Source organism: Vipera ursinii, assembly GCF_947247035.1.
Source record: "Vipera ursinii genome assembly, chromosome: 13".
In the NCBI taxonomy this organism is placed as follows: Eukaryota; Metazoa; Chordata; class Lepidosauria; order Squamata; family Viperidae; genus Vipera; species Vipera ursinii.
In genome coordinates, this window is record NC_139526.1 from 4739519 (window position 1) to 4755091 (window position 15573).

At 40.3% G+C, this 15573-nt stretch overlaps 1 protein-coding gene across 1 annotated transcript; it reads left to right on the forward strand.

Moving 5' to 3' along the window:
• Positions 1 to 3027: 3027 nt before the first annotated feature.
• Positions 3028 to 15164, forward strand: TMEM114 (transmembrane protein 114; the record flags this gene model as incomplete). Its single annotated transcript, XM_083372425.1, has 3 exons — positions 3028 to 3169; positions 11173 to 11310; positions 14932 to 15164. The coding sequence occupies 3 exons, from the start codon at positions 3028 to 3030 to the stop codon at positions 15162 to 15164; spliced, it is 513 nt and encodes a 170-aa protein (XP_083228551.1).
• Between the last annotated feature and the right edge of the window lie 409 nt (positions 15165 to 15573).

Sequence of the window (15573 nt, forward strand, 5' to 3'; positions counted from 1 at the left end):
GAGTGCTAGAAGATTGTACTGACTGATTGTATTTAATTTTCTTCTTATCTTGAGATAAATTGTACTTGTGCTGGCTGTTTATTTGTAATTGCTTTTATGTAATGTCTTCTCTTGTAGTCTCAAATGTTACAAAACCATTTGATAAAGCCCTATTGGCAATCAGTGGATCTTGTCAGAATTTGCTATCCCCTTCCATGGTTATATACCCCCCTGGTAATTGAGAATAGATAAAACCTGATTTTTGTGCAAAATCTTTGATGATTAACTTATTTGTTGCTTGCAATATTCATTTTTATTATATTCTCCTTTATATCCTGTTGTTGTACAGCATCTAGAACAGGGGTGTCAAACTGTCGGCCCGCAGGCCAGATGCATCATGCTGAAACTGCACCCATCCCATTGCCAGCAATGAAAAAAAGTCGTGATACGTCGTGACACGTCATGTGACATTTTGAGTTTGACACCCCTGATCTAGAACCTCTGGATTCAGCTAGTTTACAACTAGTCCTCAACTTCGGTCTGTAATTGAGCCTGACAATTGCAGTCGTAAGTCATGACAGTCATAAAGTGGATCGCCATATAGTTGGACCCATTTTTATGACCTACCTTGTGGCAGTTGTTAAGTGTACCCATAGTTTGCTATAGGTCAGATTTTGCCAGAAACTAAGTTTCCAGCAAACCTATCATAAATCATGGTCAGTGAAGGCCACTGCAAATGGCCATAAATACAGGCTGGTTACTAAGCATGTAAAATGCAATAATATGACCGTGGTGGGGCAGCGATATTGAAATCTTGAAACTTAGTTATAAATCATAAATTTGAACAGTCCCAAGTTGAGGGCTACCAGTATTAGTTTTACTAATAAAGACCACCAACCTCAAGAATATGGAGTTCAGTTACATTTAATATAAATGGTTACTCAACTGTGAATACTCTTCCTTCTTTCCTTCCTTCCTTCCTTCCTTCCTTCCTTCCTTCCTTTCTTTCTTTCTTTCTTTCTTTCTTTCTTTCTTTCTTTCTTTCTTTCTTTCTTTCTGCAAGTGGTTATTTTTCTTTTCTACATAGCAAAGTTTTCTTGTGGTATTTTTCACAAGTGGCTCCTTTTTCTTATAGTGACTTGTAACACTTGTTACTATCACTATTGCAAATTCACTGCTTATCTCTTAGAACCCTTGTTAATAGGGTTGCATGGATGAAATTTTGATTGCTGTTGTTGAACACTGCATCCAGTTCTGGTCACCATGATTCAAAAAAGATGTTGAGATCCTAGAAAAAGTGCAGAGAAGACCAGGAAAGATGATAAGGGACCTGGAGGCTAACCATATGATGAATGATTGAGAAAACCTGGTATAAAATTATTAAAATATTTATGTTTGTTGTAGTTATTATTTTATGATTCTATTGTGAACCACCTAGAGATGTACAGCTGTGGTGGTATAGAAATAGTGAATATAAATAAACAACTGCCAATTTGTCAGGATCCAAAATGGAGTCATGGTTTATTCAATGCAATGAAGATCATATAGCTTCAAAATGTGTTTATTTATGCTTCCCTTCATTGTGGATTCTGGTTCTTCAAAATCTGAAAGATTAAGTCCAACAGAACCTTTTACAGCTAAGCATAAAAGTGACATCAGGAATAGTTTTCCTGTAAGGTGTTGGGTGGGAAGAACAACTCATATTTTACAAAATGAGAAAGTGCTGAAAACTGGTTGCCCAGAATCTAAATCTCACAGATTGGCCAATTCTTTGTTCTCAAGATATGTGGAAAATAGAAATCTGAAATGTTAATACCATAAGAACTCCATGCAAATATCATTTTAGGTAATAAATTAGAAAAGTGTTCCAAAACAATCTTATCAGTTAGTAGAATTTTTTTCTCCTTACAACTTACAACAAGCACAGTACCCATCTTTAATTCTGGACCATTCAGAAAGGGTTTTTTTGCTTTATATATTACAAGGAATTAAAGTAGATGGTCACTCTAACATTCCACCAGATTAAGCTTCCTCCTACCAACCCAGTTGTAGACATAGTCACAAAAGATTCACCGTACCTCAGAAACTCAACCACCTTTCAGTATGTTCTACCGTACAAAAAGAGAGAAAATAGAACAAAAGTTCACGAAGCCATCCTGATTTAACAGCAGACGAGAATGGATCTCCTTAGCTCAAGATAATGAAGTCAGTAGAAGCAGCTTGAATCTATTGACCTTTTAGAGAAGCTAATTGAACTCTAAAGACTGGCTCATGTATACAATCAGCACCCACTGTGACTATTTTTCTTTAGAGAATTGGAATTGCATACCACTTCTTGGAATGCACAGTGTATGGGGTTGGCTTTTTCAGGACACAAGTGGATATTTATAAGAATTACCCCAAAGATTCTCTTGAGCATGTATGGTGAAGAATGCATGGGGGAGGACAATTACTGGGTTCTCTAAATGCCTCCTAGAGTTAAAAATCAGGATTTTCTGGGGGAAGACCTGCTCTTTTTCTATCCAAAGATCCACGTGATTCACTCCTAAGGAGCTTTCCATGGTTCTGAGAATTGCTGCTCTCCTCTGGGTTTCCTTCAATGTCACTATGTCTGGGGAAAATAGAAGACCTGATGTCTACTAGGGAGATTGTTTGGCATTTCAACAAAATAAGAGGAAATATTAGCTCTGAGTATCTTACGTATTTACTTAATCACATGACAACTGGATGAAATGTGAGGGACAGTGCTAGTCAACACCCTCCCCTTTTCCCAAAGTAACTGGGCATCAGCTACCACAAAGGGAAGAGTAAATAAAGAAAAGGGGCAGAATTCAGTTTACATCCATGACTATACCTACTAGCAAATGATCAAACTATCAATAGGATTACACACTGATAAAACTAAGGAAACGCTGCAGACAGGAACATTGGACATCCAGAGAAACTCCAGACGGTGGGCTTGCAAGACATATCCACAGCAATTCTGTTCACTTACTCTTAAGGACCAGTGGAGAACATCATCCAGTCTCAAGGATCAACACCCTCACCATGAAAGTTACACTGAACGGTGTTTCTGTGTTTGCAGTCTTGGTGGGTGTTTTAAGTTTCATCTTCCTGGTGGCTGCCCTGACCACAGACTTTTGGTACCAAATAGATGCTTCAGGATTGGAGGGGTTAACCAACCATACAGGTAGTTTGAAGTCCCATAGAGGACTCTGGAGGACCTGCCAATGTAAGTACATCCAGGGTTTCCCTGGCAAGTTGGTGGGGGGGGGGGTTGCAAGTAACTGGCATATTTAATTGGCTTAACTGAGTGACCTTTTCCCAAGGCTAGACTCCCAAGTGTTCCAACAATGTGGTTAATGGATACCTTTAATGTGAAAGGAGAAGATTTTTGTATTTTGATAAGGAGAAAGCTTTAAAAGCTTCCGGTCTCATTTTGTCACAGGAGAATACAAATGTGTAAATTCTCCTGAAGCTTCTAACCCATTATTTTGTTCCCTTCTTAGCCTAACAGTTACCAGGTTCCATGACTACAGTTTCATTTCAAAAAGATTTATCTGAACTCATGGCTTTTCTAATATTGTCAAGGCTTAGGAACAAAAACAGTGCTGTATTGTTATGACTTAGTCTGATGAAAGAGAAATTAGCATGGAAGTTATTTAGAATGAGAAGAGAATTTTGGAGAATTTGTCCTGGGGGGAGGGAGGATGAGTGGGTGCCTCTTTAATGACAAGGTGGCCCGGAAATGTGTGTATATGTCTTGTCTTTCATTGTATAATCCTCTGCAAATCTTTAGAGGAGATTAAAGGTAGAAATTTATTCCAAGTATCTGTTTGTAGCTATTGCTACTTAAAGGGGACTGTACTTTCCTTGCAAGGATTCAGACATCCATTGTCTTCACATATTCAGTGGAGGATTTTGAAAGGCCATGTCTTCTACATTTTAAATGAGACATTTTGAGCAACTGTGAATGAGAAAAATGAACACTTATATTTTGTATGAATGGGTTATTTAATGGCCCAGAATCTCTGGATGGGCAGCAAAAACTGTATATTTCATGAATTATTTTTACCATTATTGTACGGACAAAGGGCATACCAATTTTGAAATGTTCAAAGGTGTTGAACACAGCAAAACTCAGTTTTAGCTTTAGAGAAAGGAGAGTTATTTTCTTTTAATGTCTGTTAAATCGAAGAATGTCATTTAGAAATCATCATAATGCTTGAAAACATTAATACCCAAAACTGTAATTAATAATGCTAGAATATCCATTATGTTCAATATTCTATAGCACCTCAATAATAGAATATTAAATACATTATAGCATTATTACTGTATTGAAATAACATATTGTACTAAAACTAAAAAGATGGAACAATAGATGGTCCATATGACTAGATTGGTTATAGGAACATAGAACACAGAATCATAGGGCTGAAAGGGACCTTGGAGGTCTTCTAGTTCAATCCCCTGCCCAAATCAGGAGTCCTTATAACATCCCCCCAAATGGCTGTTCAATCTTTTCTTGAGAACATCCAGTGAGGGACTACCCACAACTTCTGGAGGCAAGCTATTTCACTGATTACCGTAATTGTTCTCACTGTCAGGAAATTTCTTCTTAGTTCTAGGTTGCTTCTCTCCTTGATTAGTTTCCATCCGTTGCTTCTTGTCCTGCCTTCAGGGACTTTGGGGAATAGGTGACAGCCCTTCAAATACTGGAATAGAGTTAGCATGTCTCCCCCCCCCATCCTTCTCTTCATTAGGCTACATGTAGCTAGCTCCTTTAAAAGTTCATTGTATATGTCTGTGGAGATTCTCAGTCATCCAGATCATAGTTCCCAAAGATGCTTTTTCATGAGGCAACTGGACTTCAGCTGAAGAGCTGAAGAAGCTTCTTGGATGAGAAGCGAAACATCTTCAAAGGAAAAACATGTAAGTCCAATTGCCTCGTGAAAAAGCATATTTGGGACAGTTCATTGTACAGTTTAGCCTCCAAACTCCTTATCATCTTTTTTGCTCTTCTGTGCACTTTTTATAGTCTCAGTATTTTTTGTATCATTGGGATCCCCGTATCAAAACAACCTTTTGTCCAGCCAGAATCTGAAAATAACATTTAACACAGCACAGTACTTAAGGAAAATGGTTCAGTTGAGGTCTGCATATGTGGGACTGATTGGGGTAGGGGGAACACTGAAATATAATCATATTTTATCTATATTTTAAATTATTGTATTCTATTCTGATTTCATTTTATTTTATTTCCATTTCATTTTAAATTGCTTTTATCAAATTTTATAATAATTTGTTTCTGGAACTTTGTTCTTTGATATGGCCCAAGGGCTAATCAATAAATAAACCTAAACATGGTGACCAAAACTGGACTCAGTGTTCTAAGTGTGGTCTTACTAGTACAATATAAACAATCACTTTTGAACATTGCCCACCACCATGTTTGTTTAGGGTTCAGTAGACTGTGAAATATCAGAAAGTGGGCTAATCTCATTAAGCTGATCATGCAAACCCAGCCCTATAGTTCTTGTTCAAATCAGCAGAAGTTCAACTTTGCCATTTCTCAAACTATTACAGCTAGGTTCTTTTATAAATGCCCTGACCAAATGCAAGAACTTTGGACAATACACATCCACACAACATGCTAATACTTCTAATAATGAAGTAGAGAACATTTGGGTGGCTGTGGCTACATTTCATAGCTTCTGTTTTAATTGCCAGGTTAATCAACCCGAAGGTTAAGCTGATTAATCTGTGGGAAATTGTTGAGCAAAACCATTGCTTTAGCAGATGTCTGATGGTTTCCCCTTTTCTTGCAGTTAATAGGACTTGCCTCCCTATGGTAAACCCATTCAAATCTAAGACAGCAAACATGACCACCTCGCGTAAGAATGTCCTGTGTAAGTAGCTTCTAAGTTGTATTTTCTGACAGAACCTGCCATACAGGGAAATCAGCACTGTCTACCAACTCTGCCCTCCAACGCCAGTGTTTTATTTACTGGGAAGAATACCTGGAACTTTTTGAAGGCAGAAGCTACACAGTTTGAGACTTGTTAGAAAACTCTAAGAAAGATCTCCATGAGCAGGGATCAAAAAAGTCAAAGTGGCTGCCATGATTATGTAATAGAAGCCTGTTCCTTTTAATATAAATATAATAGACACTGTAGACTCATTTTCAAGGCTCTGTTGGGTGGAAGTCTCATGCGAGAAACCTGGAAGGAGATGATCTGATTGATGATGATGATTTAATCTGATTGATGATGATGATTTAATCTGATTGGATGGCCAGATGAAGAGAATGACAAAGGGCGTTAATGGTGGCAATCAGCACCTTATATTGCACCTGGAAGCTAATTGGCAAACAATACAGCTCTTGAAATAAATCTGTTATATGAGTGCCTTGAAGTGCAGCAATAATGATTCACACTTGAGGAAGGTGAATCACACTTTTTAAAAAATCTAATATTTCTGATTGCACTATTTCTGTATCATGCAAGATTCATTTCACATCTATCACTTCTTCATTTACATCCTTTCAACATAGTCTGTCCATAGAAGCAGACATCCTTACTGATAACTGTTGATGTTATGCGACTGGTTTTTGACCCCCGTTTTTTTTAAAGATCTCCTTTAATATTTCAAATGTTATATGTTTCGTGTCATTTTGTAAATCCCAATCAAAACCAAAGACAGGGGTTTTCTTTCTTGTTCTTGAATCTTTAATCCCCTGTAATGTACTTTAAAGCCCTACATGGCTTAGGCCCGGGATATTTGCAGGACCGTCTGCTACCAGGGACGACTTCCCATCGCCCAGTGCGCTCACACAGAGAGGGCGTCCTCAGGGTGCCGTCGGTCAGACAATGTCGGCTGGCGACCCCCAGGGGGAGGGTCTTCTCTGTGGGAGCACCGGCCCTTTGGAACTAGCTTCACCTTGAGCTTCGGATGGCCCCGGTCCTCCGGTCCTTTCGCCGCGACCTCAAAACTTTTCTCTTCCATCAGGCTGACCTGGATTGATGATGGGTTTTTAAATATGTTTTAATTTTTAATTGTAGTTAATTTATTTTGGGGCTGTTATTTAATTCATTTTTTAATTTTTGTATTGTTGTTTTTATTGTTGTAAGCCACCCTGAGTCCCTCGGGAGATAGGGCGGCATATAAGTCCCAAAAATAAAATAAATAAATAAATAAATAAATTTTAATCATGGGACTTCTAATCTGTTATGATTTACAACAAACCAAACAATTCTAGTTCCAACAAAAGCCATTTATTTTATATGATTAGTTCCAAAATCTTACAGTAAAAGTTTCAATATTTCCATGTTATCGGGTCCCTTAATTAGTTTATAACTTTCCTGGTTCCCAAGCTTATTTATCTTTCTGACATTTGTTTAATAATAAATTTATTTATTTTTAATAAATAATACATTTATTTGGGAAATAAATAATATTTATTGTTTAAGTTCTTAAATTTGTATTTTATTTTTTCTACAAGTTCCAAAGATTTTGAATAGCCTTAAGACAGTTTAAGTAGGAAATTTCCAGCTTCCATTAGATTAGTGAACTGAGCATTCTTTTAAAGGTGTTTCCATGGTTCTGAGCAGTGGTGGGATTCAAATATGGGAACAACCGGTTCTCTGTGTGGATGCCGCTTCCGGAAGTCCATTCTGGGCCTGGGCAACAAAAAATTAGCTACCGGTTCTGCTGAACTGGTGTGAACTGGCTGAATCCCACCACTGGTTCTGGGCTTAATGGTTGATTCCTTTGTCTCCTGGCATTCAAATCCACAGAGATTGCTGCCCTGTGGACTCCATATAAGGACTTGTCTGGAGCAAATCTGGGAAATCTAGCCTCTCTCTTATCCAGAGAGACTTTGAAGAACCAGTCTAGTCATGGGTTTTTTAGTCTTTGCTACAGTCATTGTCTCTGCTCTCCATGGAAATATGTCCACTGGAAGTCAATTAAAAAAGGGAATTTGGATGATGCTGATGATGATCAGCAATTTCTGTTGAATAAGAACAATGTGGTTAGAAAATTTATTCTTTATGAAACCTGAGCCCACTCAAAATTGTGGGGGGAAATCCTTCAACTGCTTAATTAGCAAGGCAGCTTTTAATTCTCAGGCAGAAGCCTTCAAAATATAAATTACAGACTAGCCTTTAAGGGGATTTCGCTTCTATATGACAGTACATTCAATTTTCCCTAAGCCGTGATGTCATTCTGGTAGATAGTCTTTTGAAAAGTCAGAAAGCAGGTGATAGACATTCTCCACAAACAGCCCTAAAAAGCAGGTTATATAGTCACAAGATGACTACTTTAGTAGGCCAGCCATTAATCAATTGGTAAAATTCTTTGCTTTAGAGCCAGACAACTTCCATTTGTTTTATAGCCAGACAACTTCCATTTGTTTTATTGTGAGGGCTTAAAATTTGAAAACAGGCAGGACAGAGATAGATAGATAAGTACACTCTGGACAACATCTTGTGCTTATAGACATGCTATAAAAGGGCTACAACATGAACTGTAAAAGAGGTACAACATGAATCAGTTTGCTGTTCTTATCATAGTAAAACTCTCCTTTTCTTGTAAATACATGAACACTAGGTATTTTTCTGGGCTTTGTGTCTAACCCATTGAAAAACAAGGGTGATTACACATGTGAAGAACATCCAGGTACTTCTTTCAACGTGACACAAAGACTGTGTCTTGCTCCTTCTCTAGTGGTACTTTCTGGGTCTTTGGGAAAATGTATGTCTGGTTTAATGAAAAGAAGGACGGGTGACATGATAGTAGTGTTCTAATATCTAAAGAAGAGGGGGTCAAGAAGCAACAGATGGAAACTAATCAAGGAGAGAAGCAACCTAGAACTAAGGAGAAATTTCCTGACAGAGCAATTAACCTGGAGGGAATAGTTTCCCTCCAGAAGTTGTGGATGCTCCAACATTGGAAGTTTTTAAGAAGAGATTGGACAACTGTTTGTCTGAAATGGTGTAGGGTTTCCTGCTTGAGCAGGAGATTGTACTAGAAGAACTCCAAGATCCCTTTTAACTCTGTTATTCTGTTATTTTGGATGCATCAGCTACCTTTCATTCCTGTTCAGAAGTAGTAGGAACTGCCATAGGTTCCCTGACTTGTGTTGGGGCTGGTACAGAAGGAAATAAAGCAATTGGAAGCATAAGTCCTGATCACTCTTGGAAGACCACATCTAAGAGAAGCCCAAAGCTTTGGAGAGGCACCTGGCAACCTTCTGTTTGGGCAGCTGGTAGGACAATGGCCTTGGGGTGATGGGTCAGAGAAGACAAATGGAAAAGCAATTGCATGGGAACAAAGCCAACAATAAAAGCCATCATGTTGAGGGCTCCTAGGACACAGGAGAAAGCTTCAAGGAATATCAACTTATCCATTAACGGTTAATGATTATCTCGGTTAATGATTATCTCCGTGCAGCAAGGAGAACTTGCAAACAAAAGCAGCTGCTGCCCATGGTGCTTGGCTAAATGCAGCCCTGTGTTTACTCGGATGGAAAGACCTAGCCCAGACATGTCAAACACAAGGCCCGGGGGCCGGATGCGGCCCGCGAAGTGGTTTCATGTGGCCCGCGAAGCCATCTTGGAAACAGTGAGGGAATGGCCCCCACTGCCTTGGCCCGGGCCCAGAGACTCTCCTCCTGCCAGAGACCCTCAGATCTGTCCCACTCCTGCCCAGGCCCCCATAGGCACCCTTGATGCGAACGATGTAGAGCTGGCCATGCCCACCTAGTAGGCCATACGCACTCTAGCCATGCCCACCCAGTAGGCCACGCCCACCCAGGCCACACCCACCCAGCCCCCTGAGGGCAACAGCAATGCTGATGCAGCCCTCAGTGAAATTGAGTTTGACACCCCTGACCTAGCCAGAGGATTTGGGATCGTAGTTTGCTTTTTATTTATTTGTGCAGATATGCAATCTAGCATCTTGAAGTTAAACAGTATTTGAGCCCAAGAGCCTTGCACTCTGGAGATTTGGGCTGCAATTGCGGAAAAGTTTTTCCTGCAATTGGCTGGTTGTTAAAGTCCTGTTGTGTGAAGCACAGATGACTTTGCTACTACCCCCCTCTGCACCATTAGATGAGTTTCCCAAATCAGAGGATTAGTTCATGTGGGCATGTCTGCAACACCAATGCACACCCAATGAAAGAGGCAGCCACGCTAGCACCTTGCCAGGTGTGCTATAAGTGCATTTATGGCATATCATACATGGACTAGCAATATAAATTAACATTTCAACTAGATTAGTATAAATGTTAAAAAAATCTATGTTCAAATATCAATGTCTTGGCCATCTAACCACTGAAGTGCAGCATCATTTATATTAAGAAAATCAGATACTGGACCAGTAGATGCTCTCAACTTACAACTGGTCACAGTGTGATCTACAGTTTGATATGGGACACCGCAGTTACACTGAGGGGAGGATACTATGTCCCATTTATACAGAGAGTCCCAGCAGACTCCATGTTTGTGTGAAGCTAGTTCACTTCCTCCTGGTACACCCTGGATAGCACGACAGTGTGAACTAAATGAACTAGCAACTGCTGGCAGTCAGACTACTCTAGACTTTCCTAGCTTTCAAATAAAAAGTCAAGAAATCATTCTACTCTGCATTCTGTGTGATAATGGCTGTGTTTGAACAGTGAGCTTCAGCTGGGCCACCTGGATTCTGGGCTTATTGATGCAACAGTCTTGATTCATACAATATACAGCCCCAAACCCAACCCATCAACTAACCTACCAACCACAATTAAATTCAATTAGATTTATGTGTGAATCCAATACAAAGTCTCTGATTTCATTAAGTGTTTTGTGAATCCCAAAAGTCTTTTTGGAACAGATTCATGCCATTCTTAATCAAGTTTTCTCTGAGCCCCTGAAGTGTCCCCCCAAACACACAATTTCCACTGAGCCATGGATTTTAATGTAAAGAAGCCATGTTACTTCTACAATCCTGGGTAGGGCATTTTACCAATCAAATTGAGCTGCTTATCCTAAAGCTTTTCTGTTGAAATATTCAGAGAAGGGGGGATACAGAGAAAATGAATCAAGGGCAAAAGAGAAGAAATTGTGGCATTTGCAGCTAAATGTATTATGGCTGGATTGCAATAGGAAGTGGCTCCAGAAGTGAGTGATTCCATCTCTCTCCTTCCAGACCTGCATGGGGCATTTGTGATCCTGTTGCCTCTAAGCCTCATCTTCATAGTCTTTGGAGGAATGGCGGGTATCCTTAGCATCTTCACCCAAGCCTTCTGCCTTCTGCTGTTCACCGGAGTGCTCTTTCTTCTAGGAGGTATGTGTCATCATCCGGCTCAAGAATCCAAATAAAAATTCCAAGTTAATTCCGTTTCTAAAAATCTTACTTTTTATTGAATACACAGCATGGTAATGTCGAAGCAAAACTGAGGTTCCCATATACCAGTTGATAGAACTATAATTTCTCCAGCCACATCCTCACTCTCTCACATAGTCTATGTAAACAAATGTCCAATTTGTTATGGGAACCATCTGCTTCCTCTCCACACCTGCTGCAGTGTCCTTGGAAAGGTTTCAGGCTCTCATGGTCTTAAGCAGAATCACAGAGGTTTTGTTTCTCCATCTAACCCAGACATGTCAAACACAAGGCCCGGGGGCCAGATCTGGCCCGCGAAGTGGTTTCATGCGGCCCGTGAAGCCATCCTGGAAACAGTGAGGGAACAGCCCCCGCTGCCTTGGCCCTGGCCTAGAGACCCTCCTTCTGCCAGAGACCCTCAGATCTGTCCCACTCCTGCCCAGGCCCCAATAGGCACCCTTGATGCGAACGATGTAGAGCTGGCCAGTCCCACCCAGTAGGCCACACACACTCTAGCCACGCCCAGCCAGTAGGCCACACCCACCCTGGCCACACCCAGCCAGCCCCCTGAGGGCAACCGGAATGCTGATGCGGCCCTCAATGAAATTGAGTTTGACACCCCTGATCTAACCCATTCTAAAGCAACACCTCTCCCCTCCCCTTACTCTAATAACAAGTTGAAATGAAGAGGCACATAGCTGCCCAAGTTTCATTCTTGACAGTATGTGGTCAAAGTGTCCCTGAGATAAAGTGATATCAGGTGAAGTGTTAGTACCACTTTATACTGCATTTAGAATCCTGCATCCATTTCTGATCACCATGATACAAAAAAGATGTTGAGACCCCAAAAGAGGGCAGAGAAGAGCAACTAAAATGATAAGGGGTCTGACAGCTAAACCTTATGATGAACAATTGAGGGAGCTAAGTATGTCTAGTCTAATGGAGAAAAGAATCCAGGGTGACATGATAGCAGTCTTCTGGACTTGAGTAGCTGACACAGAGAAGAGGAGGTCAACTTATTCTCCAAAGCACCTGAGCTCAGGATAAGAAGTATTGAATGGAAAATCATGAAAGAGCAATCCAACCTATAATAAGGAGAAATGACAATCAATGGAATGGCTTGCCTTTGAAAGTTGTGGGTGTTCCATCACATAGGTTTTCAAGAAGTGTCTGGATAGCCATTTCTCCAGAATAATATAGTCTCTTGCTTGAGCAGGGAGTTGACTAGAAGCCCTCCAAGGTTCCTTCCAACCCTGTTATTCTATGTTTCTGTGTTCTATGATTTGAGGGTCCAAAAAGCAGCATCTGGAGCAGACTTAGAGTCTGACCATCAGGTGGTTGTTCAAATGTCTCAATCAGGTCTCTGGGCACAAAAATGCAATGGATTTTTCTAGAGGAAGGAATCCAAATTCTGATAGACCCTTTTCTTGGTCAACACATTTGGTTAAAAAGCATAAGCTTTTGTGAGCTCATGAAAATCACTGCTTTTTAATCTTAGTGATTTCTTTGGAATGTCATTTGACTATGTCAAATATATAAAACTAATACAAAAATACAAGTATATGCAACAAAAACAACAGGACATGTTCATACTAAGTTGTCACTCTTACAGTTAAGTGTATTCCTATGGATGTTTTTTTGCTGGAAATTGAAAAGGCTGATTTCTGGCAAGAAAGTCATAAATTGTAACCTGTGGTTGTAGAATGCTGAACTGCCTATAAATCTTGCCAAGTGCCTGAAATGCGGAAATAGGACCACAGAGGGTCTAGGGCAGAGGTGGCCCCTTTATGACTTGTGGGCTTCAACTCCTGTGGGCTGTGGGCTGGCTCAGAAATTCTGGGAGTTGAAGTCCACAAGTTATAAAAAGGCCAAAGTTCACCACCTCTGGTCTAGGACAATTCGATGCAGTCAATTCGGCATGGCTAACTCCCCACAGTCAATTTTGTTGCGGCCACTTCACTGCACGACAACTTGCTGCAGCAAAAGAGTGACACTAATATCAAAGAAATGGTGGGATAGAACAATTAAAGAAAGGATGCCAAAAGAGGGACAAAATGAAATGTGAATGACAAAAAATAAAATATTTTTAAAAGTATTTTAAAGACTTAAATTGAATTGTTGAATTGTCCCCTGGAGAGTTGGCTGTGAAGACTTGGTTGTGGTTAGTTGGCAATGGCGAGATGGCCATGACAAGTTGGCTATGGCAAGTTGGCCACACCAAGTTGTCCCATTCGGTACCATTGGTGTGCCTCTGTGTGTGTGTGTGTGTGTGTGTGTGTGTGTGTGTGTGTGTGTGTGCTGCCATCAGCACTCCTGAATTGGGTGTTTAGGAAGGGGAGGATACATCATAACTTCAAACAGTTGGTAAGTGAGGACTACCTGTACTCATGCACTCATTGCTACAATGACCAAATTCCTTCTAGTCCTCAGAATCTGCCTGGTGGTTTACAGAGTGGAATGGGACAACTCACTGTGTCCAACTCGCCATGGCCAACTTGCCACGGGACAATTTGCTGTGGGAAAATGCCATGCGGGATAACTCAACGTGACAAATATTATCTCCCACTGTTTCTCTGGCATTATTTTTATTGACAAAAATGGAAATAATGTAGAAGAAACAGTGGCAGATAACATTTATTCAGTGGTGGGATTTGGCCAGTTCACACCACTTTGGCAGAACCGGTAGCTAATTTTTTCTTGCCCAGGCCCAGAATGGACTTCTGGAAGCAGCATCCACACAGAGAACCAGTTGATCACATATTTCTTTCTTTTTTTTATTGAAAAGTTTTAAAATACAGTTTTCCTTTAAGAATCCCCCCTTCCCCCTCCCTCCTCCCCCTCCCTACCTCCCCCCCTCCCCCCCGACTTCCCAGAGCTAAATACAAGGTATATATATAAAAAGCAATCATAAACAATCATATACTAACAATTATAAACTCTAAAATCCATCACTCTCTAGCTTATATAAGATAAAACAAATAATAATAATATTGAATATGTATAAAAAGAAACTAAGATAATAAAAGGAAAAAAAACAAAAGAAGACTTATTCAAATGCTACATAAAACTTCTTAACCCTATACTTGTTCTGGATAAAATCAATCCATTTTCTCCATTCCATAATATAGCGTTCTTGCGAATGATCTTTCAAATAGGCCGAAATCTTCGCCATCTCTGCCAGGTCGGAAACCTTTAAAGTCCACTCCTCTATGGTCGGCAGTTCCTCTTTCTTCCAGTATTGGCCTATCAAAAGTCTTGCCGCCGTAATTAAATTCAACATCAACTTGGTGTCCACAACTGTGGCATCTGTAATTATTCCCAACAAAAAAAATTGCGGACAAAACTTTAACCTCTGTTTAAAAATCTTCTCCATGTTCCACCAGACTTTTATCCAAAAAGGTTGATCACATATTTCAATTCTACCACTGCATTTATCGCATTGTTATCCCACGTGGATTGTCCCACGGCAAGTGGTCCCATGGCAAGTTGGCTGTAGCGAGATGGCCGAGATGAGTTGTCCTAGACCCTAATGGAGAGTGTTCTGAAAGGGGATTCCTCTGACTCTGTTTGTGTCCTTTTTAGCTCTTGCTACCCTCCTTGGGGTGAGCATCTACATCGCTTATTCCGCTGCCATCTTCAAGGAAGTTGCATCTTTTCTGGGGAGGAAGAATCTCTGGGAAAATCTCAACATCCAGTTTGGCTGGTCTTTGGCCTTTGCCTGGGTCTCCATCGCTTCTGAAATTCTCACTGGTTTGGCATTCGTTCTCATGGCCAAGATGGTGGGCCAGAAACGACGATGGGACAATTTCATTTGAGGGTGTCAGAGGTCGTCCTCTTCACAGCTCCTTCCATCCCTGGCCTCTGTCTCTTTCTCATCGCTGCTTTGAGCTAAGTTGAAGTCACGCTTCAGGGGCTTTTGCTACTGCTTCTACTAGGATTTGTGCAGAGCTGCGAGTGCATGTAAAATAAGCAAAGAAAAACTCTGTATCTTCAAATATATAGAAAAGCAATGCTTCGTTGAACAAATTCATATGATATCTTTATTTTGTCTAATTTATCCTTCCCCCTTTTAAAATTATTCACTGTAACTTTGGTGTTGCCAGTTAGAGTTGCAGATGAGGGTTAAAGAAGAATCAGCCTTTCACCCTTAAATTTTAGAAATCTTGCCCATCAATCATTCTAACTTCTGAGGCTTCAGTAGATAGTTTTTCTAAGGGCTAGAGG